General features: G+C 38.7%; 1 protein-coding gene across 2 annotated transcripts; it reads right to left on the minus strand.

Annotated features, from left to right (window-relative positions):
• Nucleotides 1-1,794: 1,794 nt before the first annotated feature.
• LOC127621265 (ATP-binding cassette sub-family D member 1-like) lies at nucleotides 1,795-27,683 on the minus strand. Of its 2 annotated transcripts, none has more exons than XM_052094784.1 (11): nucleotides 25,685-27,683; nucleotides 23,578-23,758; nucleotides 22,364-22,506; nucleotides 21,413-21,584; nucleotides 19,548-19,642; nucleotides 15,509-15,654; nucleotides 9,950-10,095; nucleotides 9,088-9,172; nucleotides 8,075-8,200; nucleotides 7,357-7,652; nucleotides 1,795-4,127 (listed from the first exon to the last, which is right to left on the minus strand). In XM_052094784.1, the coding sequence occupies exons 1-10, from the start codon at nucleotides 26,606-26,608 to the stop codon at nucleotides 7,391-7,393; spliced, it is 2,280 nt and encodes a 759-aa protein (XP_051950744.1). In that variant the 5' UTR covers nucleotides 26,609-27,683; the 3' UTR covers nucleotides 1,795-4,127; nucleotides 7,357-7,390. The 2 variants fall into 2 exon arrangements, with proteins under 2 accessions (XP_051950744.1, XP_051950743.1); XM_052094783.1 differs by having other exon boundaries at nucleotides 1,795-4,130.

The following is a 27,683-nucleotide window of genomic DNA, read 5'->3' on the forward strand; positions in this document are numbered from 1 at the left end:
TGATAGTGTTGTTTCTATTTATGAACAGAGTTCACACCAGTGTGACTTTTGCATGCACTCCTCATTCTGACAAATCCATTTGCTTTATTCTCCCTGGACTAAATGACTCACTCCATGAAGGGAATTAACTTTCTTCTAACTTGAGAAACAGGCATCTGCTGCAAACAAGACAACAGGTGGAGAAAGTTATAAACAGTTGACATACCCAGAACTCACGTCTGGCTGAACTTTATTCTGAGGTTAAAAAAAAAAAAAAAAAAAAAAACAAGACCTCAGTGTGGCTTTGATGCTGACTAATTACTTCCGAGAGAAATAACATTTTATCACGAATGAATGGACCAGAGCTTGATAAAACACTTCAAGCCACCGGGCGTGTAAGAATTCAAACTATTCCCAAAGCAAAAGCATCAGAGTTGATCAAGCATGGCATAGGCTATTCAATAGAGCTCTTCATCTGAGAGGTTTTGTATAGGATGAATAAGTATCTTGTTAGTTGACAAAAAGCAAGGACTTTTGTAGACGCTTAAATTAGAGTTCTTTCAAGTTGTTCACCATTTTAAATAATATTTAGCTGTTCTTGAGTGAAAAAGTACATTTTTAAAATGCAAATATTCACGAATTCTCTCAGATTATAAACAGCATGCATAATTATAGATGAACTACAGTATAATGTTTTAGATATAGAAATATTCCCCATTGAATACAGCTAACATGTAAACTACCCATCAGCAGATTTAAAGAGAAATGTGTATTTAGCTGTCCAATCACAATCCATACAGTGAGCAAGCAACTCCAAATGCATGCAATGTTTATATCTGTCCAAACTACATCCTAAATGACTAGTCTGGTGTGTTTCCTTTTCTATAGCTGGTCAGTTTGCAATAGAAATGAATGCGCTGCATCGTGAAGCCATTTAATTGTGAACTTGCTGAAGAACGTAACAACTGTAACAAATGTAACATTTTCTCAAGGTATCGTTGTGACGTCACACAAACGTATGTATCTTACCTTTCGCGGCGTTCCTTCGAGCTACCTGCTTAGAAATTATTCAACACAATCTGTCGGTTAATGTGTGTAAAACATGGAAAAGTCTGGTCCGCTCGCAGTTCCTCCAACGACTCTGATGTGTGTGCTATTATTATCGAAGCCTCTGAACTTTGCGGTGAACCGACAGGACGCGAGACATTCAACGCAACACGTGGATGACAGACATACGCACTGACACATGAAAAGCGCTCTGAAACTGGAATCTGAGTCTATTCTCACATGCTTGAAGCTGAAGGCAGGGAGCGGTGCTGTAACAGTATTTACAGAGCAGCAGCGACACCCTTCGGTCAGGTCAGAGATCACTCACTCTCACAGGGACATTAGTGTGGTAATGAGTGTACAGGTTTGGTTATACGTGTGAGGGACACATTTTTGAAAATGTCCTAACTATTATGGTGGAGAACACCATCTACCTATCTCTGTACACTATCCATCCATCCTTTTGTCTGTGTCATCCATCTATCCATCCATATTTCTGTCTCTGTACACTATCTGTCCGTCCTTTTGTCTGTCCGTCATCTATCGATCCGTCCATCTCTGTACACTATCAGTCAATCTTTCTGTACACCATCCATCTTTCTGTATACCATCTCTATCTGTCCATCCGTCCATCTTTTCAAAAATCAATTTGGCACAAGAGTGCATTTGACAAAATTATAAATGTCAACATGCCCTGAACGAATTTCCAAACTATATGATTTCTTTATTACATATTTAAAAGGCAGCAAATGAATGTAGAGATGTATTCAAGAGGAAATGTTTTATTAAATTGCAAGTATACAGATTTTGAAAATGTTTTCGGCAATGTGCAAAGACCTCATTTTGAGTCAATTACATTGCAACCACTTGTATCATACTTAAAGAAAACAATACATTTGTGTGAGAAAAGTAATATGTTAGATTGAAGTGTCTTACACTAATCAATGCAATGAAAAGATTATACATTTGTGGTTCAAGATACAAAATTCTGTGCATTACTTGTGCAAAATATCACAAAATATTATATATTATTGTACAGATATTATAAAATTCAATGCCATACAAATATTGGACATTTTTTATTTGAAAGTTAAATTCTTTTAAAGCAGTCAATTATCATCAAACATTTTTCAAGAGATTAACCTCTAACTCAGGATTTCAAATCTTCTAAGACAACTTGTCTCTTGTTGTGTGCCAAGGACACTTTAAAGAAATGTCTCGGCTGGCCTAATATTTAGGTTTACTATAGTGGTAATCCCCCTAAAACAAACAAATACCTAAATGTTTCACACTGCATAACCTTGCTAAATCAGAACAGATTTAAATTATGATGTCATTGTGGGCGCTCCTTCAATGTGCTCTGACAGAATCTACCCTCAGGCTTTTTGTAGAAAATTAGGACATAATTTTAATTATTAGAAAAACATCTCTAATTGTCATAATTAGAAATTGGAGTTCAACTGATGTCTATCTTTTAAAGAGTCCATATTCTGCTCATTTACAGGTTCAGAATTTAATTTTGGGGGTCTACTGGAAGAGGATTACATGCTTTAAATGTAAAAAAATAAAAAATAAAAATAATTCCCATTCTGTACATTGCTGCAGCACCTCTTTTCACCCTCTATCTGAAACGCTTCGTTTTTGCTTGTCTCTTTAAAACCCCCCTTTCCAAAAAGCCCAGTCTGCCGTATCTGTGGTGATTGGTCAACCGCTTTGAGCTTGTGGCAGAAATGTAACGCTCACCATAAACGAGTTTCACCTTAAAGCAGCCCTTAGGCGGGCATTATGCAAACGCATTACATAGTGACATAGCCAAGTTATGGAAGTAATCGCTGGACTGCAAACCAGATGTTTCAAGCAGTTCAGCAGCAGAGTTTTCTGTGGGAGAAATTAACTACCTTTGGTATGGATTTTCTGCTTTGTAACTTTGCAGACATTTTATATGCACAAACAGCTAAATTACACACTAACGGGAAGGTAAAACTCCCAAAAAGCTAAATAGGGCCACTTTAAAAGTAAAACAAGAGAAACTGAATTTTACTGGAAATGTTTCATTGCAAGGTGCTTCAATGATCATTTACAATATCACACACACAAAAAACACAATTAAAAAAAAAAATATATATATATTGGTGACCATATTTACATGCACATGTCCATATTTTGGTAAAGCTTTCATTCCAAATGACTTTGACTTGCTTCAAATCTATTGGAAACATATTCCAAATAAACTAAAACAGGCATGTTCTTTCCTTTCCATAACTTGTGTCTAAATACAGTTAAATTCATTTTTAGTAATTCTGCACAGTCATCTGATTAATTCTCACTTATGTCCTTGACAATAGCATACAAGAATGCAAATACAAAATGTAGGTCAATCTGTATACTGATTTATGGTCATTTCTGTTATTGTATATAAAATAAATAAAAACTGTCCCATCCTTGCTCCAAAGAGTTGTTTAGGGAGCTTGAATTCTCTCAACTGCCTGTCTTGCAGCAATCATAACTTTAATTTTGACATGCAGAGATACAAGTTAATATTCTGATACAGTGGATATTCTGAATAAGGCGTTTACGTGACACAGAATTCCAATAAATACAGGCACTTTACAGCAGTCTTATTCACACTTCTATTAAACAGAATATTGACGAATAGGAACACTAATATTAATAATCAGGTTGGCAATTGGCTTAACACATTTCCACGATACAAACATTTGAAAATTATAAAATTCTAATATTCATGTGCATGCAAACATGGTCATTGTCCAAATTATCATTTAGTAAAAGGTGGCACGAATTTAATCCACAACATTCATGGTGACTCCTTAAAAGTTTAAAAATACCATCACTGAACAGCAAAATATGACAAAACAGCAGAGCCCAAAAATGACTCTCACCCTTTCCGTAAAGACACACAAACGCTTACATACACACACAAACGTATTGCCTGGGTTGTGCAGATTTCCAGAGAATTCTTCAGAGAACGGCGATAACCAGCGAGTGTAACAGCTTTCATAGGTGCTTTCATCATCATCCGCACCTGGTCGAGTTGGCAGCTGTCTCATCCCCCCCCTTCAAAACACACCCTGTCTGGAGTACTACTATCAAACACACACAAAACAAACACAATTGCATTATCTTTGTACAGCTAACAAAAGCTCTAGAAGAGTTCACTGCTGTGCATTTTCTGTTTCGAAACGCGTTATAAACTCAACATTTGTGTGCAGAAACAGTCAGACTACAGCGGAGTGATAAATATATACATCTGATAATCATGATATATAGTGCAGCCGGAAAGTATTCACATTTTGTTATGGTACAGCCTTATTCCAAAATGGATTAAATTAATTATTTTCCTCAATTCTACAAACAACATGTACATAAGTATTCACTGCCTTTGCCATGACACTCAATTGAGCTCAGGTGCATCCCGTTTCCACTGATCATCCTTGATGTTTCTACAACTTGATTGGAGTCCACCTGTAGTAAATTCAGTTGATTGGACATGATTTGGAAAGGCACACACCTGTCTATATAAGGTCCCACAGTTACCAGTGCATGTCAGAGCACAAACCAAACCAAGCCATGAAGTCCAAGGAATTGTCTGTAGACCTCCGAGACAGGATTGTATTGAGGCACAGATCTGGGGAAGGGTATTGAAAAATTTCTGCAGCATTGAAGGTCCCAATGAGCACAGTGACATCCATCATCCGTAAATGGAAATTTGAAACCACCTTCTCTTCCAAGAGCTGGCTGCCCTGCCAAACTGAGCGATCGAGGGAGAGGGGCCTTGGTCAGGGTGGTGACGAAGAACCCGATGGTCACTCTGACAGAGCTCCAGTGTTTCCTTGTGGAGAGAGGAGAAACTTCCAGAAGAACAACCATCTCTGCAGCACTCCACCAATCAGGCCTGTATGGTAGAGTGGCCAGACAGAAGCCACTCCTCAGAAAAAGACACATGACAGCCCGCCTGGAGTTTGCCAAAAGGCACCTGAAGGACTCTGACCATGAGAAACAATTCTCTGGTCTGATGAAACAAAGTTTGAACTCTTTGGCCTGATTGGCAAGTGTCATGTCTGGAGGAAACAAGGCACCACTCATCACCTGGCCAATACCATCCCTACAGTGAAGCATGGTGGTGGCAGCATCATGCTGTGGGGATGTTTTTCAGCGGCAGGAACTGGGGGACTAGTCAGGATCGAGGGAAAGATGAATGCAGCAATGTACAGAGACATCCTTGATGAAAACCTGCTCCAGAGCGCTCTGGACCTCAGACTGGGGCAAAGGTTCATCTTCCAACAGGACAACTACCCTAAGCATCACCGCCAAAATAACAAAGGAGTGGCTACGGGACAACTCTGTGAATGTCCTTGAGTGGCCCAGCCAGAGCACAGACTTGAACATCTCTGGGAGATCTGAAAATGGCTGTGCACCGACGTTCCCCATCCAACCTGATGTGTGCCAAGCTTCTAGCATCATACACAAAAAGACTTGAGGCTGTAATTGGTGCCAAAGGTGTTTCAACAAAGTATTATTTTTTTTTAATACATTTGCAAAGATTTCAAACAAACTTTCACGTCATTATGGGGTATTGTTTGTAGAATTGAGAAATAATGAATGATCCATTTTGGAATAAGGCTGTAACATAACAAAATGTGGAAAAAGTGAAGCGCTGTGAATACTTTCCAGATGCACTGTATATGTGATTTAATAGTTGCCTTTTTCAGCCATCAAGTTTCCTGTATGACAGCAGTAAAACAAGTTTACAAAAAGGTTCAGAGAAGCTATTATAACAAGTTCAAAAGCAACTTTGAACGGATTTGCTGAAATTAAATCTAACTTGGCATATTACCGTTGAAGTGAATTGATTCAACAACTCATAACTATTCTTGTGGGTTATCGCTCTAGTCTTCTGCATGGCATTTGTCATGGATTTAAATGCTTTAGTAAAAATGTAGCTAATTATTACTTTGAATCATTTATTTATATTCACAAATACATAGCAAATAAATTAAGTTTCATTTTTCCTTCTGGTCACTTAGGGATAACAGTGGGGAAAACATATCTTTTTATTATTTTACTTTAATAAATTCAATACATGCACACTAGGGATGATGATATTTTGAATATTCATCATATACAGTAAGTGCAATGGTTTTGCTTTTGATGCAAAATTAAGTCATGTTGCAAATATTTCTATGCAGTTAATGAACTTTAATCAGCCATCCAGTTTCTGCAATCGTCATAAGAGCATCAACTCTTTTAATAGTCCCTTACCTCTATGTAAACTTAACCCTTTAAGCTCTGAAGGTGTTTTTAAAGATTTCCTGTTTCAGTGGCATGCCCTAAGTTTAAAGACTTCTAACTATAAAATAATACCAAACAATTGACCCTCTTGAGGTTTTTTTTGTAAAAGAAAACTTTTCACATGTACTTATGATATAGATGATAAACGGAGACTCTCAGCCCAAGAGACTCTTGAGCCAAAACATTCTTATTATTCTGATTTTGCATTTAATATCTCGGTGTAATTAATGTTGTTCCCAATCATGCCACCTGTAACAGAGTAAAATGTTGTGTTGATAGAAAGCAATCAAAAGCTATTGCATTACAAAAATTATTTATTCAAGTGTCTCCCCACAAAAAGAAAAAAAAAAAAAATGTTTAGTGTTGGTCATAATGCCTACATGCATTGTAAAATACAGCCTTTAAGCTTTAAAACACCTATTTTGTTGGTCAAGACTGTACAGTAGTTATTAATGTTTATCCCCGGCAGCCCATCCAAGCTTAAAGGGTTAAGTATAAAAAAAAAAACGTTGTTAAGTTTTATTTACATCCGTGAATCAGTTCAAAACAACGTTCACAGAAGTTTCCACATGGCGTTTTTAATGTGTTAAAATGCTTTAGTGTGAATATACAATATATAAGTAAATATTACCGTTTGTGACGTTATATTTGTGAATATAAATGAAAATAATTCAGCATCATTCTTCTTTGTTGTCACCTGGTATAACGGTCTGGAAAACATGCCTTTTTATTATATTTTTTTAAACTAGTTACTTTAACTTTTTATATTAAGCAATTTCCATCTAGTAGGCAACAATCAATGAGCGTTTAGTTGAAATTATGGTTCCTCGGACTAAATATAATATAATAAATTACGCAATTTCAGAGCAAATACTGTATATCTAATATCTATCTATCTATCTGACAGTCTTTCCATCTATCCATCCATCTATATAGAAAATCGTCAATAGGCTGTAAATTATAGAGAGTTATTTCTCATTTTATAGCTATAAATCGCCCAGCCCTTACACACAAACACACCTGGCCTTGAACACATCTGTAATCTGTCTCCAAATCAGTCCAGAAGATTTTTGTCTTTTCCAGCAGACATCACATTTCTCTCCTTCTCCTGGCCCTCCCCTGGGTTCGGCAGGCTGCTGTCCTCCCCCAGAATGTGGCACAGCTCTGCCAGGCGCTGTTGCATCTTTGGAATTCCTGAGAGCTGGGTCTCGAGTCGGAGCTTCTCATCTTGCAGGGAGAGCCGTGTGGAGGCGTCCAGCTTCTCAAAGTGCCAGCCACCCTCGCCGTCAAACTGCAGCAAGTGGGAGTGGTACTTCCTGTGAGCAGAGGAAGTTCAGTTCAAGATGTGCCATTTTCTTTCAAGTAACGCAGATGCATGAAACTGCTGGACTAATCTACCATGCAGTGTGTATGTTAATATAATGTAAACATGGGTGGTCATATGTTATTGTGCTCATGGTGACGTCATGAGTATTTCTGAACGACCCATTGTTGCAGCTTCGTTTTAATACATTTTATGCAGGGACACAATTGCATGGAAACATTTACATTTTTCAAATACGAGTTGTAAGAGTATTAAATGTTCAGAGCAAGAAGAGCAGTTTTCTATGATATAGGCAGGACTCATTGCTCTTTATTTTAGAAAGACAGCTTGGTTCCTGAGGAAACAAATATGCTTTGTTTTTTCCTGTTAGCAATAAAGGAGATGCTCTTCATTTACATATGATTGAAAACCTACCAGAGAGACGGACGATGTGTAATAGAGAGAAGCGCAATCCCAGCATCCTTCGCTGCTTCAAAGATTTTGCCCTCCACATCAATACTCACAGCACTAGTGCACTCATCCAGCAGGGCGTATTTAGGTCTATTAGAGATAAACCAGAGATTTATCAGCTGTAACAATTTTTGTTGGGGACTCTTTAAACAGACAAAAGTAGTTCGCAATAGTATAGTTTTATTATTCTTGTTTTTTTCTACCTCATTAATAAAAGACAGGAGTGGCACTACCATAATCTTGCCCAAAGCAGCTGCTCACTTCAAATGCAAAATATAAGTTGTCAAGATTCCAGCAACATGCACCGAATCCACAAGACATAGTTAAATGCTAATAACTTAAAGCCATTGAAGTGATAAATATTCAATTACTTGAAGGAAACCATGAGCAGTTTTTTCTTTCTATTAAGTATCTTGAAATAATTATTTTATTTCAGGGAATAAAGTCACAAGAAAATTGGATTCATTCCAACAATTGTCAAGTTTACTGAAAGTTTGTTACTGGGAAAATAGGGCAATATCCTTGATTCTGGAATAATAACCATAACTATTCAAATGTTAACCCACTGTCATTTTTAACTCTGGTCTGAGTAAATCTGGTTTAATTTTGCACATTTTAGAGTTAATTATTCACATTGCAAACCTTTGGAAACTTTAGAAAAAGTGGTGCTAACACTTATAAAAATTACAAGTTATAAATTGCATAACCCAGGTTTAAAAGTTGCCTTAACCCCGGGTTAAATAGATCTTAACACAGGGTTAACTGTAGAGTATAAGCCTATAAGAAGATCTATAGTATTAACATAATATAGAGTATGTCCCTGTACAAGTGTACGCATCATAGAAACTGTTGAATACATCTGGATTGGATGGGAAACAGAATTGTTTACAAATGACATTTCACAAGTAAAAGGACTTTGTATATTATCCAATCGGGATGTATAAAGTGTTGAAATGTGAATGCTATCTGTGACGTACTTGTGGTAAAACATCCTGGCCATTCCCATCCTCTGCTTTTCTCCTCCAGACAACACGTCCTTCCAATCACTCAATGCATCCCATCCTGACAATAAATTACAAACCAAATGCTCTTTTCCAACAATTATCAATCCAATTAATAATAAAGTTGTGCTAGGCTCACAAGGAATCTGAACCCACAAATGTCTGCAGAATTCGAACACTGCCAATCACAAAATGTTTTTCACATTATGTCAAAATTGAGTTATGCCTAAAATGGTGTACCTTAGACCAGTGATTCTTATCCAGGAGGCCAGTGCCCACTAGGGGGCCTCTGCAAACTTATTAGGGAGCCGCAACTCACGAAAGACTTAAAATGATTTAAAATAAGATAACCTAAAATAATCCAACTTATTTAAAATACTACAACATCTAAAATCAAGATGTAGGCCTACAACATTGACTCTAAAATACACCAGTGAGAGATCGTTGACAATTCTTTTTAACTACAGCAGAGGTGTGTGTGACCTTTGAATATTTTCTGACAATTGGGGCCTAAAACTAGATGTTAGACTATGATCTGTCCTGTGACAGACAAGTTTGACTAAACTATGCTCAGATTTGTAGATAAGTGTGTAGAAATTGTAGTAACTACAAAATCAGCTACCAATAAGTAAACATTTCTCTGTTTCAGTGTTGCTGTAGATACGGCGTTTTGCTTTGGTAGGGCAGTTATTAGTCCGTTTCATTTAACACCTTTGACCATTTTCAAAAAATCCATTCGGCACGTTTATCATTTTCCACAGAATTCTGTGTTTCCAAGTGGGACAGTTATGCATTTAGACGGCATACAATCTGAACCCATTGCTGTGATGTCACTCACCTCCCTCTCTCTCCAGGATGTAGCAGAGGTTCACAGTTTTAAGGATGTCCTCCAGTTGCTGGTCAGTGACATTTTTCTCCTGTATGTCTTGAACAGAGTGAGGATAGATCACCTGATCTCGCAGTGTTCCTACCGACATGTATGGCCTGCATGGTCACCACCAATGGGGAAAAAGAAAATATCCTGAATTTTAATAATTTTTCCACAAGAGAGTTCAAAGAACTTCTTGAATCCGTAGTGTTCTTATGGATAAAATTTTAGCGGACACTTATCAAAAGCGACTAACAAAATTAGGAAGGATAGGACAGTAGCAAGAAAATTGCTGCATTACAAAGTTTCAGTTGCATCAAAAAAGTACTAAGCTGGATTAGTTTGCCAAAGACACATCACTGCTGGATAAAGTCTCGGTTCCGTACGTAACCTCAGTTCCCTGAGATGAAGGGAATGAGACATTGCATGCTAACGCATATGGGGAGAGTCCATCCACACGATCTAGTTGAAACCGCTCTACAATAACTCCAATATTGTAATATTGGCTATGGCGTTTCAACCCTGCCTTTTTAGGTGCGAAGCTGTCTGCTATAAAAGCAGGTGCACAAACACCATTCCTCAGAATTTTCTGACTGAGGGACAAGGAGCGCATCGCTCACACCTCAGAAGAACTCAGTCTTGTAGTGCGTCCAGTGTTTGCAATGTCTCATTCCCCTAGTCTCAGGGAACTAAGGTTACGTACATAACAGATGTTCCCTTACGACTCAGTACACTTGGCATTGCATGCTTACCCATATGGGGAACAGAATCCAATCACGTCGCACCACATGACAAAACCTTCCAGAGAGGAAACATGACGCCGCAGTCCTGCGAGACGGCGACCAAAATGAGTATGCCGCAATTGAGTGACCCTCATGTTGGCCAGGAGGGGAGCACTCAGTTCCCACTATACGACTATTGTTCATACATTTATTCTAACCCCTTCACAAACCCAGTCGGGAAGGGTTTTTTTATATTGAAAGTGCTTGTAACTTTATGGTAAATTACAACGGCCTGAATTTAAGCAGTTGTGTAAAATGATGGGAGATCCCATACTTAAGGGAGGGGCACGAGTATATGTTTGGCAAACTAAATAGCAAGCGCTCTAAACAGCGAGGACTTGGAGAGCGTTACGTCTAGGTGTGCTTTAAAACCATTTGGGCAAATCTTAATCCTGCGGCTCGTAAGCCAGGGCAACTGCATCAACGATCCAGTGAGAGTCTTTGCTTGGAGATGGACATTCCTTTCATGAGTCCTCCATAGAACAAAAAGAGCCAATCAGACGGGCTAAACGGGCAGGTGTGCACAACGTATGCCTGTAGCGCCTGCCAAGGGCATAAGAAATGTAAGGATTGTACCTCATCCAAATTAAATGGAGGGAAGCTAGAAGTTGAACCACCCGCGCTCTGAAGGGGCCAAACACCAGACATGAACTGTCAACTGACCAGTTTTACTGAGGCCAAAGCCAGCAGTAGTGCGGTCTTAATGGAAAGCATGCACAAATCAACAGAGTCCAAAGGCTCGAACGGGGGTACTGCGAGCACATTTAGGACCAAAGATAGGTTCAAGTCGGGACTGTAGCCAGCCGAGGTGGATTTAATCATCTTGCTCCTCTAAGAAACTTTGATTAAATCACGTTTGCCTATAATGGCAATGGCTTCAGGTGCGTGATATGCAGATATAGTCACCACATAAACTATGAGCGTTGGAGTAAGTCCTGTGTCTAGTTGCTCGAAGAAATATAAGAATTTCATGTATGGGACAGTTAACTGGGACTTTGCATTAAAATGGAATGTGTTCACCGATTGGCGTCTTTCACATGGCACAGGAGGCATCATCGTGGATGGTGCTCTGAATTGTAAAATGGAGTTCATGACTGAATGTGTCAGTTCTGGTGCATTTAGCATGCTCCGATCAAAGGCCACATGTGTAGGTGTCGCAGTGTTTGAGAGAGAGAACATCTTTCTTCAGCGGTATCTCCCATGGAGGCCCGTCCAGTATTTCTACTATCTCCAGAAACCAGGACTGATTGGGCCATTTTGGCGCAATTAACAGAACTGCTTCCATGTCCACTCTGACTTCACGGATGCGGCGCAACGGGGGAAGCGCATACTTGTTTCGCCGGCCATACATAGGCCAGCGCGACATATATGCCACTACTGTTGTGTTGCCAGACGAATCAGAATGTGGCGATTCATAATATCGAATTAAAAGCTCGCAAAGCTAGAAAGACTGCCAGTAGCTCTTGGCGGTTGTCATGCCACAACTGTTTCGAAACCTGTTTCCAGGTGTCGAAAGTTGGGCATCCATTACACACCGTGCCCCAACCTGTGTTGCATGTATTTGTGGTCAGCACTTTCTGAAACTTGACCCAGCATAACACCCTGTTGGTAGAAGGCTGGAGCCGTTCATGGTGCTAGAGCAGCCAGACATTGGCGAGTTACAGCAATGCACATGAAATGACTTCAGTGGTAATGTTTTTTTCAGTTTGAACTGAAACAGACACCAAAAGTTTGGTCTGTATGCTGACATTACATTAGACCAGATTTTCCATATGGCAAAGCAGCAAGATTGTGTGTGCACTCAGTAGTGCTTCTGATTGGCTAGTAATAACCAAATTCCTGAGGAATTTCAAAACGCACACCATTAATTTTCAAATGGGAAGAGCACTGCATCGATGCAGTTCTTGGAAAACTTGGAGCACCACCATCATGTGCAGTGCTGAACCAGTTTGGCCTGCCGCAGAGTATGCTCTTCCAGCCAATGCAGATGTTAGTCGACGCGGCTTAGAAAGATGAACAGGCTGTGAGTTCCATGCCCTGCTACTCGCTGGGCATGACCATTTTCTTCCCCATGGTCCATATTAGGGAGGATGTAATTGATCTGTGTGCCAGGATTTTGAAAGTTTGTTATAAACTTCAGAGAAGAATGGGGTAGATCTACGGTATGCAGACGCTTAACTGTGTCCGGACAGAATTAATCACAGCGAGACTGTGTAGGTTCCTTTTGAGGATAACACTCAATATAGAGCTCTTCGGCTACCCTAGAATGGACGCGAAGCAACTCCTTGTCAGTGGGGCGTACACGCTCCTAGCACTCGCTGGGAGGAGAGGCAGTAGCATCATCTACAGACCACTTGCCTGATGCAGTGAGAGACAAGATATCATCATCATCATCATCCCCAGCGTCAGAACCACCGAACAAGATAAGGCTGTGTGCTCCTGCAGAGGGCTGGAGCTTGTCACACATATAATGTATCGGCATAGACTCATTGCATGGAGATTGGGGGCTCGTGGTGAGTGCATGTGCCGGCACAAGGTCTTCCTCAAATTCATCCTGCTCGTCCTCGTGGCCCTGCCTTTGCTCATGTGACCCCTCGGGTATCGAAGAGGCAGGTAGGAGGGCGTGGGAGGCTGAATCTTCCCTCAGAACAAGGGCAACTTGAGAGCGCATAGTCTTGACTCGTGCCCTCACAGTGAGGGCAGTCGGTCTCCACGAGAGTGGCTACGTGGCCCAGACCGAGAATGCAGTTCTGCTGCTTATCTGACAGCAGGATGTGCCCCTCACACAAGGAACAATTACAGAACGATCTTTAAAAAGATGCGAACACGTAAGGGACTCATTTACACACACACACACACACACACACACACGGTGGAGTGATGTTTGCCGGAAGTCTTCTCGTTGCTGTGAAGATTCCGCCCGCTGTCTCGTGTAGTCAATGGAGAAACAGTATAGGGCTTCTAGACAAGAGATTAATCACTATCTTGAAGAAAATTCAGAGGAATGGTGTTTGTACACCTGCTTTTTATAGCAGACAGCTTTGCACCTAAAAAGGCAGGGCTCAAACACTATAGCCAATATTAGAATATTGACTAGGTCGTGTGGAAGGACACTCTCCCATATGCATTAGCACACACTATCAAGTGCACGGAGTCGTAAGGGAACTCCACATTTCTCACAGTGTATGCCATTTTAGCCTCACTGCATGATCGGTCTCCATCCTGTGCTTACGCATGTATTTGTGTAATAACTTGCATGAAACTAAAGCCAAAACTGCTGAAATAAGTGTTAAAAAAATTTAGTCTGCTCAAGATTATCATGCATGAAGCACATTCTATAAAATGAAGTTCAAAGCTGGGTTGGCCCTTATTCAGAACGGTTTCATTTATGTTTTTAAATACTGGAATCAAATTATTTTCAAGACATTTCAACCGTTAACGATACTGCTGCCGATAGCTTTTTGAGTGGAATCTGGAATCCATAAATTATTTTTGATAATCACTTCCATTTCAAATTCTTACTCAATTCTTTCTTTTAACAGTCTTGTTCATTGAACTGCAAGTGGGCCAAATGACAAGCAACTGCTGGTTTTAAATTATGTTGGACACGTCCCATCGTGTGATCATGCACAGGAAGTGATGGCATTGTACTCCTGTTGGGTTGTAATGAAGCAGACATGCAAACAGTCACAAGAGCACCATATGTGCTGACTGCTTTTGGATTGTGCCATCCCATTTAATCTGCAATTTCATCAGTGCTAATTAACCTGGCACGGTGTGGGAAATGGAAATAAACACTTGCGTGCACACCCACGTCTCTGCCTTCTAATTATTCTTAATTCTAAAACAAAATCCAGCAGACTGTGTCTCAGTATTGGGCCCCGAACAGTCACAAAGAAGCTTCTGCCTTCCACGCCAATTTCTATTTGCATAATACATACTAAATGGTATTTGCATAACCTTTACTAAATAGTATGGAATAGTATTGGAAATGGCTGAGCAATATATTGGTTTTACTCTATCTGGGATTGTATTCATTTTGGACCTTTTTTGCCCATCACAGTAAGTAAAGACTAAGATTTTATTTTTTAAACTTTCAATAAATTGGTTATCTGCCCTTTTCTACCAGCTTAATTATCAGTATCTGCAAAATCCACTATGGTCAACCTCTACTATTAAATAATCAAGATTAAGATTAGTTTGTCCCAAATCATGCTGTAAAAGTCAGTTGTAAAAAAATGGTGAGGAATGCAAGGCAGAGACTGCTACAACAGTTTTTAAATGTATAAACCTGAATGTTAAGTAATAAAAGGATTTTAAGGTTACAAATGTAGCTATGTTTACCTTTACATGCCAATACAAGCAGTACACAACAGAGTTCTGTGGTTTGAAGATGCAATTTTATCACATTTTTGTTTTCAATACTGCAATGGTGTCTAAATAGAATTTAGATTGTAATTGAATGGTTCTGGTTCAGATTCCGATGCTACTTAACGAATAACAGTGAAGGAAAGTGGTTTTTTTTTATTTTGTTCGATCGATAGAAGAATGTAGTCGTTCAAGAATCAATAATGGAACCGAAAGTAACAATAATTCAGATCTGGTATTTTTAAAAAAATAAGCGTTCTTATTGGATTTACTCAAGGAGTGGTTCTCGGTTTCCAACCCATTAAGTACATACTTTAACATGACAGTACTTTTAACGCATACAGCAGACACAGCATGCAGTCAATGTGTGGAGCAGTACCGTTGAGGTATATAAAACATGTGCTCAGGTGAAGGCTTGTAGAGAACTCCGCTGTAGACAGGCCACAGACCGCTCAGGATTCTGAACAGAGAGCTTTTTCCACAACCGTTTGGTCCTGTGATGAGCAGATGCATTCCTTCATCAACCTGCGAACAACAAACCCCCCCCACATATGCATGTTTACAAGAGACACATATCATACACACATCACACCATGTTCTTAAGTGTAAATGATGAGGATGGAGGCTTTCCTTTTTTTTTTTTTTCCTCTTACACCTTTCTTTTATTTTTGTCTCCAGACAAGTAACTTTATTCATACAAGTGAATGATCAATTTTCTTGCCTGAAGGACAAGCACATGACAAAGCTTAATATCGAGCACCGTTATTGGTATGGTGTTGAAATTGAGAAGTGACATTTCACTGGATTTGATACCAGAAACTGAAATGTTGGTATTGTGACCACTCTACATGCCTGTTAATATAGGCCAGGATTAACATGCAATGCTCAATTTTATACAATATATAACAAGGGGTCCCTGATAAATCTCTCCATCCACCAAGGAGTCCTTGGCCTGAAAAATGATCAGAGACCCCAGCCATCACACATCCAGACAGCAAGAGAGTGAGAGATACGAGAGACAAACCACAGGAAATGGCTAAATGTGTTTATAAATTCAGCAAAACCACAGGGTTAAAAGGAGCCTCTGATGGGAAAGGCTTGATGCTTTTCAAAGTCCTCTCTGTACAGCACAACATACAGAGAACAGATCGCTCCCTCTCTGTACCCTATCATTATCTTAAAGCCATTCACCAGACACACAAACACATCAGTGCTGCATCCTGCAATAGCGTCAATTACTATTAAAAGACCTTCAGCACAACAGCAAACCAATGTGAATCATCTCAACTCACGTCATGTGGAAGGGGTGATGTTAATGATAATTGTAAGTATAGACACAGGCTGGCTGTTTGATATTAGCTTGTTTTGATGCTTGTCTGGCAGCTATGTTGGAAGTTTTTCCAAAAATGAAAATGCTGTCATTTACTCACTCTCATGTCATACTAAGACCAAATTACTTTTTTCTGTGGTACACAAAAGGGGACAGGTGCTGTCGAGCTCCAAAAATGACTAAAAAGCTCTATAAAAGTAGGAGTGCTTTATTACAATGTGTCATCTGAAGCCATTACAATAGCTTTTTGTGAGGAACAGACTGGAATTTAAGTCTTCGGGCTCCATTTTCATGACCACGAGTCTAATGTGAGTGCTAATCACAATGACCATGCTCCACGTTTAATCCAATTTCCGTAAGAGCAGAATTCCGTGGCAGCGTAAAGCCCAAGTGAGCGTTAGTCTGCACTATCTGTGGGTGTATGCACCCAAACTGTTGGTTTATTTTATGTTAATGAAGTGCCGCAAAGTGCTATTTACCATTTTCCTGATACAGTAAATAGGTTTGAGAACCACATCTAATCTTGGTGCAAAGTCTCAAATCTAGGGATGTCCCGAAATGTATTTGAGTGCGAGTACAGATACAGTCTTTGACACTCGCCGATACCCATTTGTTTATTTCTGAACTCCATAATCAACACATTATTTCAGTTTTAGCATCAAAATGTTACAATAAATTAATTAAAACATCAAATGAAAATCCAAAAATTCAGGGCTTAAATACAGAGCCTCACAGCACAATCCAAAATACAGCATTGGTAAAGTGCTGCATAACAATGTATTAGTAGCTGAATATTACATATTACAATAGTGATATTTCTGTCATACTTTTCTCATTTAAATTAAGCTTTTATTTTGACTGAGGTTTTATTTTAGTGGTTCTGTATGACGGCAGCTTTTCAGTCTGAAAAAGCCAGGTGCTACTTGACTCAATTACATAGCAGACTTTTGCAGTTTGATAATCACTTTATGCATGTACTCTGTATGTGCCACATGCTACAAAGTATTTGCACTCCATTCGCTGTCATCTGCTACAAACAGAGCGCTCTATGCTCTTGACGGTGTTTTCCCAGTATGAGCCAAGGGGGAGCTTTAAAAGATACGTGCGGAACAGCCGGCGTTGACAACACTGCCTTGACATATTAATTAGTGCTCTGCTCACATTTGAAGCGCACTGCACATGCAAAGTAAACTTCTCTTATTAAATTGCAGCTTTTGCTGTTAAAATCGACTCACTAAGACATAACGTGATTAGAATTTGTGCGCCGATTGTTTACGTAATGACATTCGTACGTCAAATGGTATTAGTTTTTGGTATCGGAGCATTTTTATGAGCACATTAATGTGGTATCAGATTTCATTAAATGGAAAAGAATGATGCAAAAATTCAGCCCATCATCTCATTTTGTGTTCCACACAAGAAATCTAATTTTATAGTAACCCTTTAACAGAAATTTTATCCATGACCTGGTCTTCCTTGCTTTCTTCCTGTTTGCGAGAGGTGGCCTGCTTCTGGCTGTGCTGCTGGGTTTAGGGAACTCTGAGGGCATTTCGGGTAATATGCATTGTGTCATGAGCACACCACATGACTGCGGCATCAAGGCTATGAAAGGGTATTAGCACCATACCGCCCCTGCAAATCGAGACGCTGTCTTGGAAACTTTAAGAGCACACCAACACACGACTGGAATATAATCAGCACATTGTCTGGGATAGACCAGTGGGAGGGGTCACAACGGTACTCATGACATATTTCTAAGAATTTAGCAAGAAACATGAATTAATCATAAGGGAGCAAACCCTCAAACAAGACTCAGGACATGTGCCCTAAAGATGTCCAGTACATATGCATCCATATTGCGAAGTCACTAGTGCATTTCAGACTTGTTTTGTGAGCTTATATTCATCTAAAAATCAAAGTGAGTGTCATTTATTTTTATTAATATAAAAAAAAATACATCAGTATTTTTATCCTTCGAGTTTTAATTTGTTTAATAATTGTCTATTAAGTCTCATGAGCTTTGAAAGAGCAATCTATATCAGTAGTATGCATCAGCTCAGCAGGTAAATATTAAAAATGTGCATAATAATCAGCAATTGTAAGGACAGATCAAAGGTAAATCTGTGGTACTGTCGACTTATTTTGCTGCACTTGTCTTGCTAGCTTTAGAGTTTGTTTCAAGTCGTGCCAACATGCAGGGAGTAGTACAGAGTGATTGGCTTGATTTCTAAACAGTACAAAACAAATCAGTACATTCCAAAAACAAGCAAATTATAGCAATAATACTGTCTAACAGGTAATGCAAGCAATAGACTCAAGAGAGAGGGAGCTAAATACATCCCATTATCCCATGTCCTTTTTTGTTGACAAAGTTTGTGCGCCCAATACCACTTAGTGGTATTTTTTGCTTGGTATTAGGACTAGTACTATTAAAATATTTGGCCAAGCCTTTCTGTAATATTGGTAAATCCCACTTTTGTTATGGTTTATGCAGTTAAAATGTGTCAGTGTACTCCATTTAGGATATATCATGTTTATACTTTGTTGGGTCCAAGTAGTTTGACAATATAATGTAAATAAATGTTTATGGATTTTAATATGTTGGATTTTTTTGTTTACTTTCATACTTGATGTCCAATGTCAAATCTGGGTTCTAAAGCAAAACCAGTTGAGAACCACTGCTTTAAAAGGTGGTAATATCTTTACCAAACCATATTTTAAACCATCAATGGTCAGACACAAAAGCACAAAGCAAAACCTGATATATTTTACTCTTTGTATTATCAGTGTAGTACTCGTAGAACTGGGCCAAAGAAATCGGAACAGACAAGAGAAACTCATTGACAGATTCATATGAATCATGCAAACAACAGCCTGTTGCATCAGACCATTGACTCGTTTACTCTACATGAGTACAAAATATCGCACCATATGGTTACAAATAATTTAATATACCATCCCGATTGCTGAAAAGTGGAGAACAGTTTTAGTAGTTTGGAACAACTATGCAAAAGCACGCAACAGCCATTTAGCAGTTTTACTCTGGGTAAAAGTAGATCATGAATTATAATTACTCTGGATCTTTTACCTGGATGTTTAGACAGGAAACCACCACGTCACCAGTAGGGGTTATAATGGGCAGATTCTCACATTTGATGCCCTGTTCCACATCAATCACTTGACCTAAACGCACACAAAAACAAAAAACATTTATTCAAATGTAATAGGCTTTATGTTTAGGATTTTAGGAATAGGATACAGACAAACTATATCAATACTGAGCAGTATGTATTGTATACTGCATGGTTTATAAAAAATTTAAAAAAGTATGCAAAACAGTATACATGATAAAGGTTTTAAATGTTAGTACAGTGCTGTGAAAAAGTATTTGCCCAATTCAGTTTTTGTGTGCATCTCATACTAAATGGTTTCATAAATAAGAGTAAACACAAAATACAGTTTTTAAACGATAAATGTTATTTATTGAAGCAAAAAAGATATCCAATACCAACTGGGTCTGTGTGAAAAACTATTTTCCCCCTTAGTTATTAAATCCCCAAATCTATGAAACTGCATTCATAATGGGGTTCAGCTGGACTAGACACCCCAGACCTGATTACTGCCAGCCTCGTTCACTCAAATCATCACCTAAATAGAATGTTTTCTGCAGCATGAAGCTGGTCTCATCCTGTAGCACACTATGCCAAGGTTGAAAGAATTTCTAGAAATGAGGAAAAATACATCAGTCTGGAAAGGTTTACAAAGCTATTTCAAAGGATCTGGGACTCCAAAGAACCACAGTGAGATCAAAGCTTTTGGGAGAATGTTCTGTGAACTGATGAGTCAAAAGTGGAACTGTTTGTAAGACAGGAGTCCCATTACATCTGGAGTAAATCCAACACAGAATTCCACAAAAAGAACATAATGCCTACAGTCAAGAATGGTGGTGGTTGTAGTGTAATGTGTGGGGATGCTTGGCTGCTTCAGGGCCAGGCCATTTTTAATTGATAATTGAAGGAAGCATGAAGTCTGCTCTCTACCAGAAACTCTTAAAGGAGATCATCCGGTCATCAGTCCGTGAGTTGAAGCTCAAGCGCAACTGGATTATGCAGCAAGACAATGATCCAAAGCATAGGAGTAAGTCCACCTCTAAATGGCAAAAGAAGAAACATTTTGTGGTTTGAGTGACCAAGTCAAAGTCCCGACTTGAACCCAATTGAGATGCTGTGGCAGGACCTTAAACGGGCAGTTCATGCTTGAAAACCCTCCAATGTGGCTGAACTTAAGCAGTTCAGGAAAGAGTGGGCCAAAATTCCACCACAGCATTGTGAAAGACTGCTCTCCAGTTATTGGAAATATTTGGTTGCAGTTGTTGCTGCTACTAAAGGTGGCAGAACCAGCTATTAAGTTTAAAGGGGCAGTTAGTTTTTCACGTGGGTAATATAGGTCTTGGATAACTTTTATTACTTCAATAATATATCTTTTATATATATATATATATATATATATATATATATATATTTGACAAAAGTATGTTGTGTTGCCTTAGTTTTAGATTTTCAAATGAGATCTAACAAAACAATTTCGTATAAAAAAATAAAAAAAAAGAAATCAGGAAGGGGGCACATACATTTTGACACCACTGTGCTGTCACAAGACCTCACTATGTTTCCATATCAAGTCATCATGTTCTCATTTTGGAAATAAGGGTTATTTGGCATTTTTATCACATTTTTTTATTTAATTCTTAATTCTTAGCAGTCCAATCAAATAATGAGACAAGGAGACGATGTTTATATATGCAATAGTATATGCATACAAACATACTATATTTGTATGGTAATCTGTCATTCTGAACATACCTATAGTGCTGTCTCCATGGGACTACATTATAAATATACTGTACATAGCTTCCCTTTGAAGATATGAAAAAGGGGACTCAAACTATCGCACCTCTGATCTGGAGCGGTCCTTCCACTCTCATGCCATGTTGCACCTCCTGAGCCGCCCCAGTCACCTCCGGATTCACCCCAATAGCGGAGCGGCGGTACACCCCGACACGCACATCCTCAAACACCTCGAACATCTCGTAGACACGGGCCGTATATCCAGCCAGTTCTGTGACCTGCAGAGGGATTCAAGTTGAGATAAGTGATTTTAAGAAGTGATAGCCAAACGGTTATTAACAGTTACTTTCATGCAGCACAACCAGTAAAACGGTGAAACTTTTCAGATAAAGCTACAAATTTATTCACATAGCTTGAAATAAATGGCAGGGCATGATTTATCTAAAGCTGAATCCACAATGTCTGCAATGTTGTTTATTTTTCTAAATTTTCTTGACAAATGTTAGATGGATTTAGCCCTTCAGAACATTGTGATTGACTTAAAGAGTCTGCTTTCAAAGAGTTTGAGAGAGTCTCCTAATGACATATGGGTAGCATCTATAAATGGATTTGAGATTTAGCTGGTTAAGGTAGCCCCTGCTGGTAGATGCCGTAACTACACCATTCTGGTGGCAAAAAAAAAAAAAAAAGCATATTTTAAAAGCATATTGCAAGCAACATATAAATTGCAAATATTTCAGTATATTGTATTAGATGTTTTACCAATGGCTGATTTATTTGGCGGGATAAAGGGGAATGCTAACGGATAGCTCTCTCCAGGTCTTAAAGATGTAACTGGCATAAACAAAACTATTCTGCAATTTATCAACTCCATAAGTTGACAAATTGATGATTTGACTATTTCGACAACTGGTAATATTCACATGTGACCTTCACAAATATGCTGTAAAAACTGAGGCGAAGGCAGTTTGTGAGAAAGTAACTTTTCAAAAGTCAGAAGGTAAAAAAGGTACAAATTGACCCTTTTTTGAACATGTGGTGTGAGAAAGCATCTCACCTCTTTGTAGGAGCTCATGATTCTCTCCACTGCATCAGCTCCAGCGTTCAGAAGGTTTCGGGCCGTGGTGAAGGCCTGTGTGCGTTCACTCACCAAGTCCTCCTCTTTCATCACCAAGGCTGCTTGCTTCACATCCTCTGAATCTTGATTGGACGTCACAACAACAAGTGTGAAAAATCATGCAAGTAGGGCTGCACGATTATAGCAAAAATCATAATTGTCGATTATTTCTCTTGATATTGAAATCACGTTTAAAATATTAAATTACCATGACATCACAATGCAAGCAACCGTGTGGTTCTTCAGAGTAGCAGATTACAATGGTGGATATGAGCTACGCTCCAGTTTCTTTTAAGCATCTTTAAGCATTTTATTATTATATTGTATATTGTAATAATGTTTGTTAAGGTAAGGCAAATAAAATAATATTTTATATGGATATCTATGGTATAGAATAAATGTAATTATTTTGTGACGTCACAGTAATTTAATATTTTAAAATCAACATAAATAATCGCGATATCAAGGGTGATAATCGACAATTCTGATATTTGCAATAATCGTGCAGGCCTAATACCCAGCCTTATCAACAACAAAAATCTTCAGCCAATAACTAACAATTCTTTTGATATTTCATATAAATGTTAATAATTTCATAAAATAATTGGGTAAAAATGGCCACAATTTTTAAAAGAGGTTGTTTACTTATAGATGTCTTAAGGCTGAAACATACAAGCAAAGCCATGGGAAGCAGGGGTGCTGAGGAACCACTGTCAGCTTTTGGTGAATTGAGCTGAACATCAATCAACTGTCTAAAATGGAAAATTAATAACAGTCCCTAAAACGATTAACACCACCATGACTTCTTAAAAGATCATGCTAATACTTTATACTCTTTAAATGCTATTATTTCAGGAGCACATGTTTTCACAAGGGTTTTCAAATGTTAGGAAATATATTTTATGATCAGTAATCCAAATCTGTTCTTAGAAATATTTAAATAAATGTATTTAAGCGGTTTTATAGCGTTATAGGGTATTATAGTGCAAATTTTATTTTAGATGTCCAGATCAAAATATGAGGTCCAGCAGGAGTATGTATGAGGTCCATGTATCAACAGGAGTACTAGAATGTTTTGGACTTTACAGAACCAAACAGCCTGGAGCCACAGACAGAGCAAAAAGAACTACAGATAATCATCATTAAATCCATACCATATTTAGAGTATCCGGTGGCAGTGATGATGGGCACAGCAACCATGACTAGGCCTGATGCGCTCCAGAGATATTTCATCAGGAACTGCTCCAGCATGACATACCACAACCTCTTGAACAGGATCAGGTTAATTTGCTCGGACAGCGAGCTGTAGCTCCGTTGCAGCTGCAGCATCTCGATCTGCGCAGGGCACACACGCAGGCACGCACACATGCACGGAGACACGCATACACGCAGATACACAGGCAACCAGACAGCATCAAGGTGAGGAATACACAAGTGTACTTGCACACCGATTTGTTTCCGATAAAATTCCAGCAGGCTGTTCTTGGCCAATTAATTCATAATGACTTCCTTTCATTCATATTATTTGTAATAAGTTATTCACATTTTTTAAAAGTGACAGAGCACTTTAAAATCATACTGCATGTTAAGAGCTGCTAAATGCAGTGGGTGCGAACATATGCTTTGGTCAAAGAGACCACACAGACTCTTTGTTCAAACACGTCACATGACCTTAGCACTGTGAACATTTTCTCTGACCATATGACTGCACAGTTCAGGAACATGTTTTTAGGGGGGGCAATTGTTTTAATCACGGTCACACGTGCATATGGCACAATGAACCCACGTGCTTTGCTTGTCTTGTAATTCAAACATACATTTTTGATTTGGTCAATACATGTTTTTACTTACAGGAAAGACTGGGGACAGTAGTAACAAGGGCTACATAATTTCTCAACTAAAAGATGAGTCAAAAGTACACATAAAAATGTTTGTTTTTGTTTTATCAGCGGTTTGTATGTTAGTTCAAACACCTGCCTTAAATAGAATAAATACCAATATCATATCTTTTGAACAGCTGTTGGGTAAACTTGTGAACACAACTAAACCACAATGGGATCAAGGGTCAACTATATAATATTAATTTCAATTTAAACTGAAAGGATGATCTGTGACTTTTCTCAGGAAAAGGGTATATTTTAGGGGCTGGAAAAAAATATATATTTTAAACAACGTTTTAAACAAACTAAATCGATTCTTATTGATCTTTAACTCAATGCGCAGCCCTCCACTACAATGAGAGTGAATCACTCGCATTTGCAAACCACTTACGTGACTAAACATGACTAAAATGCATATTGACAACTGTCTGGTAAATGTTTCGATTTCAGTTTTCAATGATTGTGTAGTATAGTGATGGAGTATTCAGCAGTTTTATTTACTGCATATTGGGAGTAAAAGTTGTTCTGTGTGTGTCCAAAGACGAGATCCACGTGATCCATTTGTCATTGTATAATGTCTCTTTTGATACTTTTGATACATTTCTGTGCTCTACTGTCAGCTGTTGATCAAAACCAACAAAAAAGAAATATGTAATTCTAATCACGTGTAGGACAGATGAGATAGTCGTTCGAGTCGATCTCGTTAACATGAATTAATATAAAGATGCCGTTTACAGAAATGCCGGATATCCTTAAAGAGACAGTACTGGTTTTTAACATGTGTCCAACAAATCAATGTAAAAACCTTTAAATAGTACAAATTATGCAATTAAACAATAAAAATTAAACAAAATATAATATTATACAATTTATGCAAAATAATAACATATTTATTGATTGAATGCATGGATTTGTTCATTTTTAAAAAGCCCAAAATGTGACCAAAATAATGAACAACATAATATAATTGGTAAAATGTATATTTTCAAAATGTACCTAGTTAGAAGATCCCCTGTATAATTAACAGCATTAGCTGAGAAAGTTTCTTTCAGATGTAAGAAAATAAACACCTATATTAAATATAAAAGTTATTTGATGTTAAACACCTATATGTTATAGACATCTACATTTATGCATAAATATAAAATGTCACAGGTGCTACATATTTTAAATGAGCTGTCTAGTTATTTTTTTCCTAGGCAATAACATTGGGAATCAATTGTTTTAACAGATTTTCTAATAGATGGCGAAGACTTTAAGCTACTGTATGTGTATACAGAGAAATTAACTTTCAAAAATAACCCCACCTTTGTCTACTGACTGGAGTGAAAACGGTGATAACTAGCCCCAGCTTCCCCAATTTAAGAGACCATTCGCTTACCTTATGTCCCCCATAGAAGGCGATCTCTTCTGAATTGGCGATAATACGTGAATGCATGTATCTCAGGTCCCCTTTCCTCCTGGCCTCCTCAGCCACCAGTTTACCAAAGCGTGGTGAGAATGCTCTCAGTACCTTGGCAGTAAGTGCCACCACGATGCCAGCTATTATGGAGGGCCATGTAGTGTCGGCACCTTTGGACTCAGCAGCTTTTATGAGCGTGTAACAGGTGACCACCACGTCGAGAATTGGTTTGGTTAGGTTTGAGTACAGATGAGCCACAGAGCCAGCAAACATGACCATATCTTCTGTCAAGGACTGGTCAGGGTTTGACAACCTACCATCCATGTTGCTGACACGATAGTACGTCTGGTCACTGAAATATAGCATGTAGGCATGGGTGACCAGCCTGGTGCGGAAGGCAAGGGAGAGCTGACCTTCCAGGTAACGGATGACACTGTTCACAAACGTGGCTGGAATGGCAATGAGCAGCCACTTAGTTAACTCCACCACAAACGCCATGGGGTCTTTCTTCACAATGGTTTTCACAATTTTCCCATCCAAGTTGGCCACGTAAATGGACAGAAAGGTGCGTGAAATGAGGGCGAGGGAGTGGAAGCCAAGAAGGCAGATTTCTTTGCAGAGAAAACGAGGAAAGAGGATTTTCAAGAGATGGCTCAATCTCTCCAAGAATTCACGGTTCACAGCTGGAGAGTTTTTCTTTTTTCTGCTCTCTGCAACATCTTGGGATTCTCCTTTGGAGTTATTCGGGTCAGTGTCATTAACCGGTTTACTATTCCTTCCTTTAAGCCTGCCATATACATAAGGGTAAAGTTTCTTCACCCCGTATAGAGTGACAAGGAGGAGAACAGTCTTTCTCGCAAGGGGTTTCTTGAGCTGGGAGGGCAATTTTGAGTACACAGACATTTTGATTGCAGCTTATTGATACTGATAAAAGTTATTGGAAAGTAGATATCTCTAATGTACGCAGCTATATTAACACGTATTCATGTTAACTCATTGAAAAGGCCTTTAAACAGTTTCAATTACAATTTATGCAAACTGACCATGTCAAACAAAACTTTTATCGTGTTGGTCAATTCATAGAGACAGCAGAGTAATCTCCTGAGTAATCCCACACAGGTCTTCTCTAGTGTTTCAGTAGAGGTCTCAACAATGTCCCAAACTGTTCTCAGATTTGCAAAGATAACAAAAGTATGCTATGAATAGTCAGAACTCAATATAAATCGTTCCTCAAATTCTTCCAAGAACAAATGATCTGAGATATGCAATCCACATTAATTTTACAGCTTTACACTATTTCCATAGGTCAATAATGGTCCGATACATTTTTGTTCCTGCTCAGGTATTTTAAGAGAAACATCTGAGAGAAAGTTAACACTGAAATGACATAACTGAGAAGTCCTTTATGTCTCCCGAGCAATGACAGACAGAGCAACCTCTGAGCAAACCCTTTAGATGATTCAAATTAAAGGCAAAGAGCAAGATGACGTTAATATTTTGTGCGTAAACTAACGTAAAACACGCTATGGTAAACAATTACGCAAACGTTCGTCCCTGACAGAAGAGGTAGTTCAAAATAACAGCTAGCAAATGTCAAGCTAATAAACTCACTTAAGTAAACAAACAAACTGTGCGACCCAAAAACTCAGTACAAGTAGCTATAAACACTATTTACACCTTTACATATCCACTATAGTGAATTAAACAGCATGTAAAGATCAAATAAGTGTCGTTTGAGCTGAGCTAGCGCTGTTGGCTAACATGGACTTCAGTTCAACTTCCTCGGTCTGAACTTTTGCTCAGTTCCTCTGATCTACAGATCAAGACAGATGTGAAGCATGACAGACCCCCATCATGATGAGCACATGCAGTCTTTATCACTTATCCCCCACAAACGGTCCAAATGCAGAATGAAAGCCGCCGGTGTATTTGATTGAGTCCATGCGGGAATCGCTGTCAGCTGCACCGGGTTTTACTG

This window comes from Xyrauchen texanus, chromosome 27, assembly GCF_025860055.1.
Source record: "Xyrauchen texanus isolate HMW12.3.18 chromosome 27, RBS_HiC_50CHRs, whole genome shotgun sequence".
NCBI lineage: Eukaryota > Metazoa > Chordata > Actinopteri > Cypriniformes > Catostomidae > Xyrauchen > Xyrauchen texanus.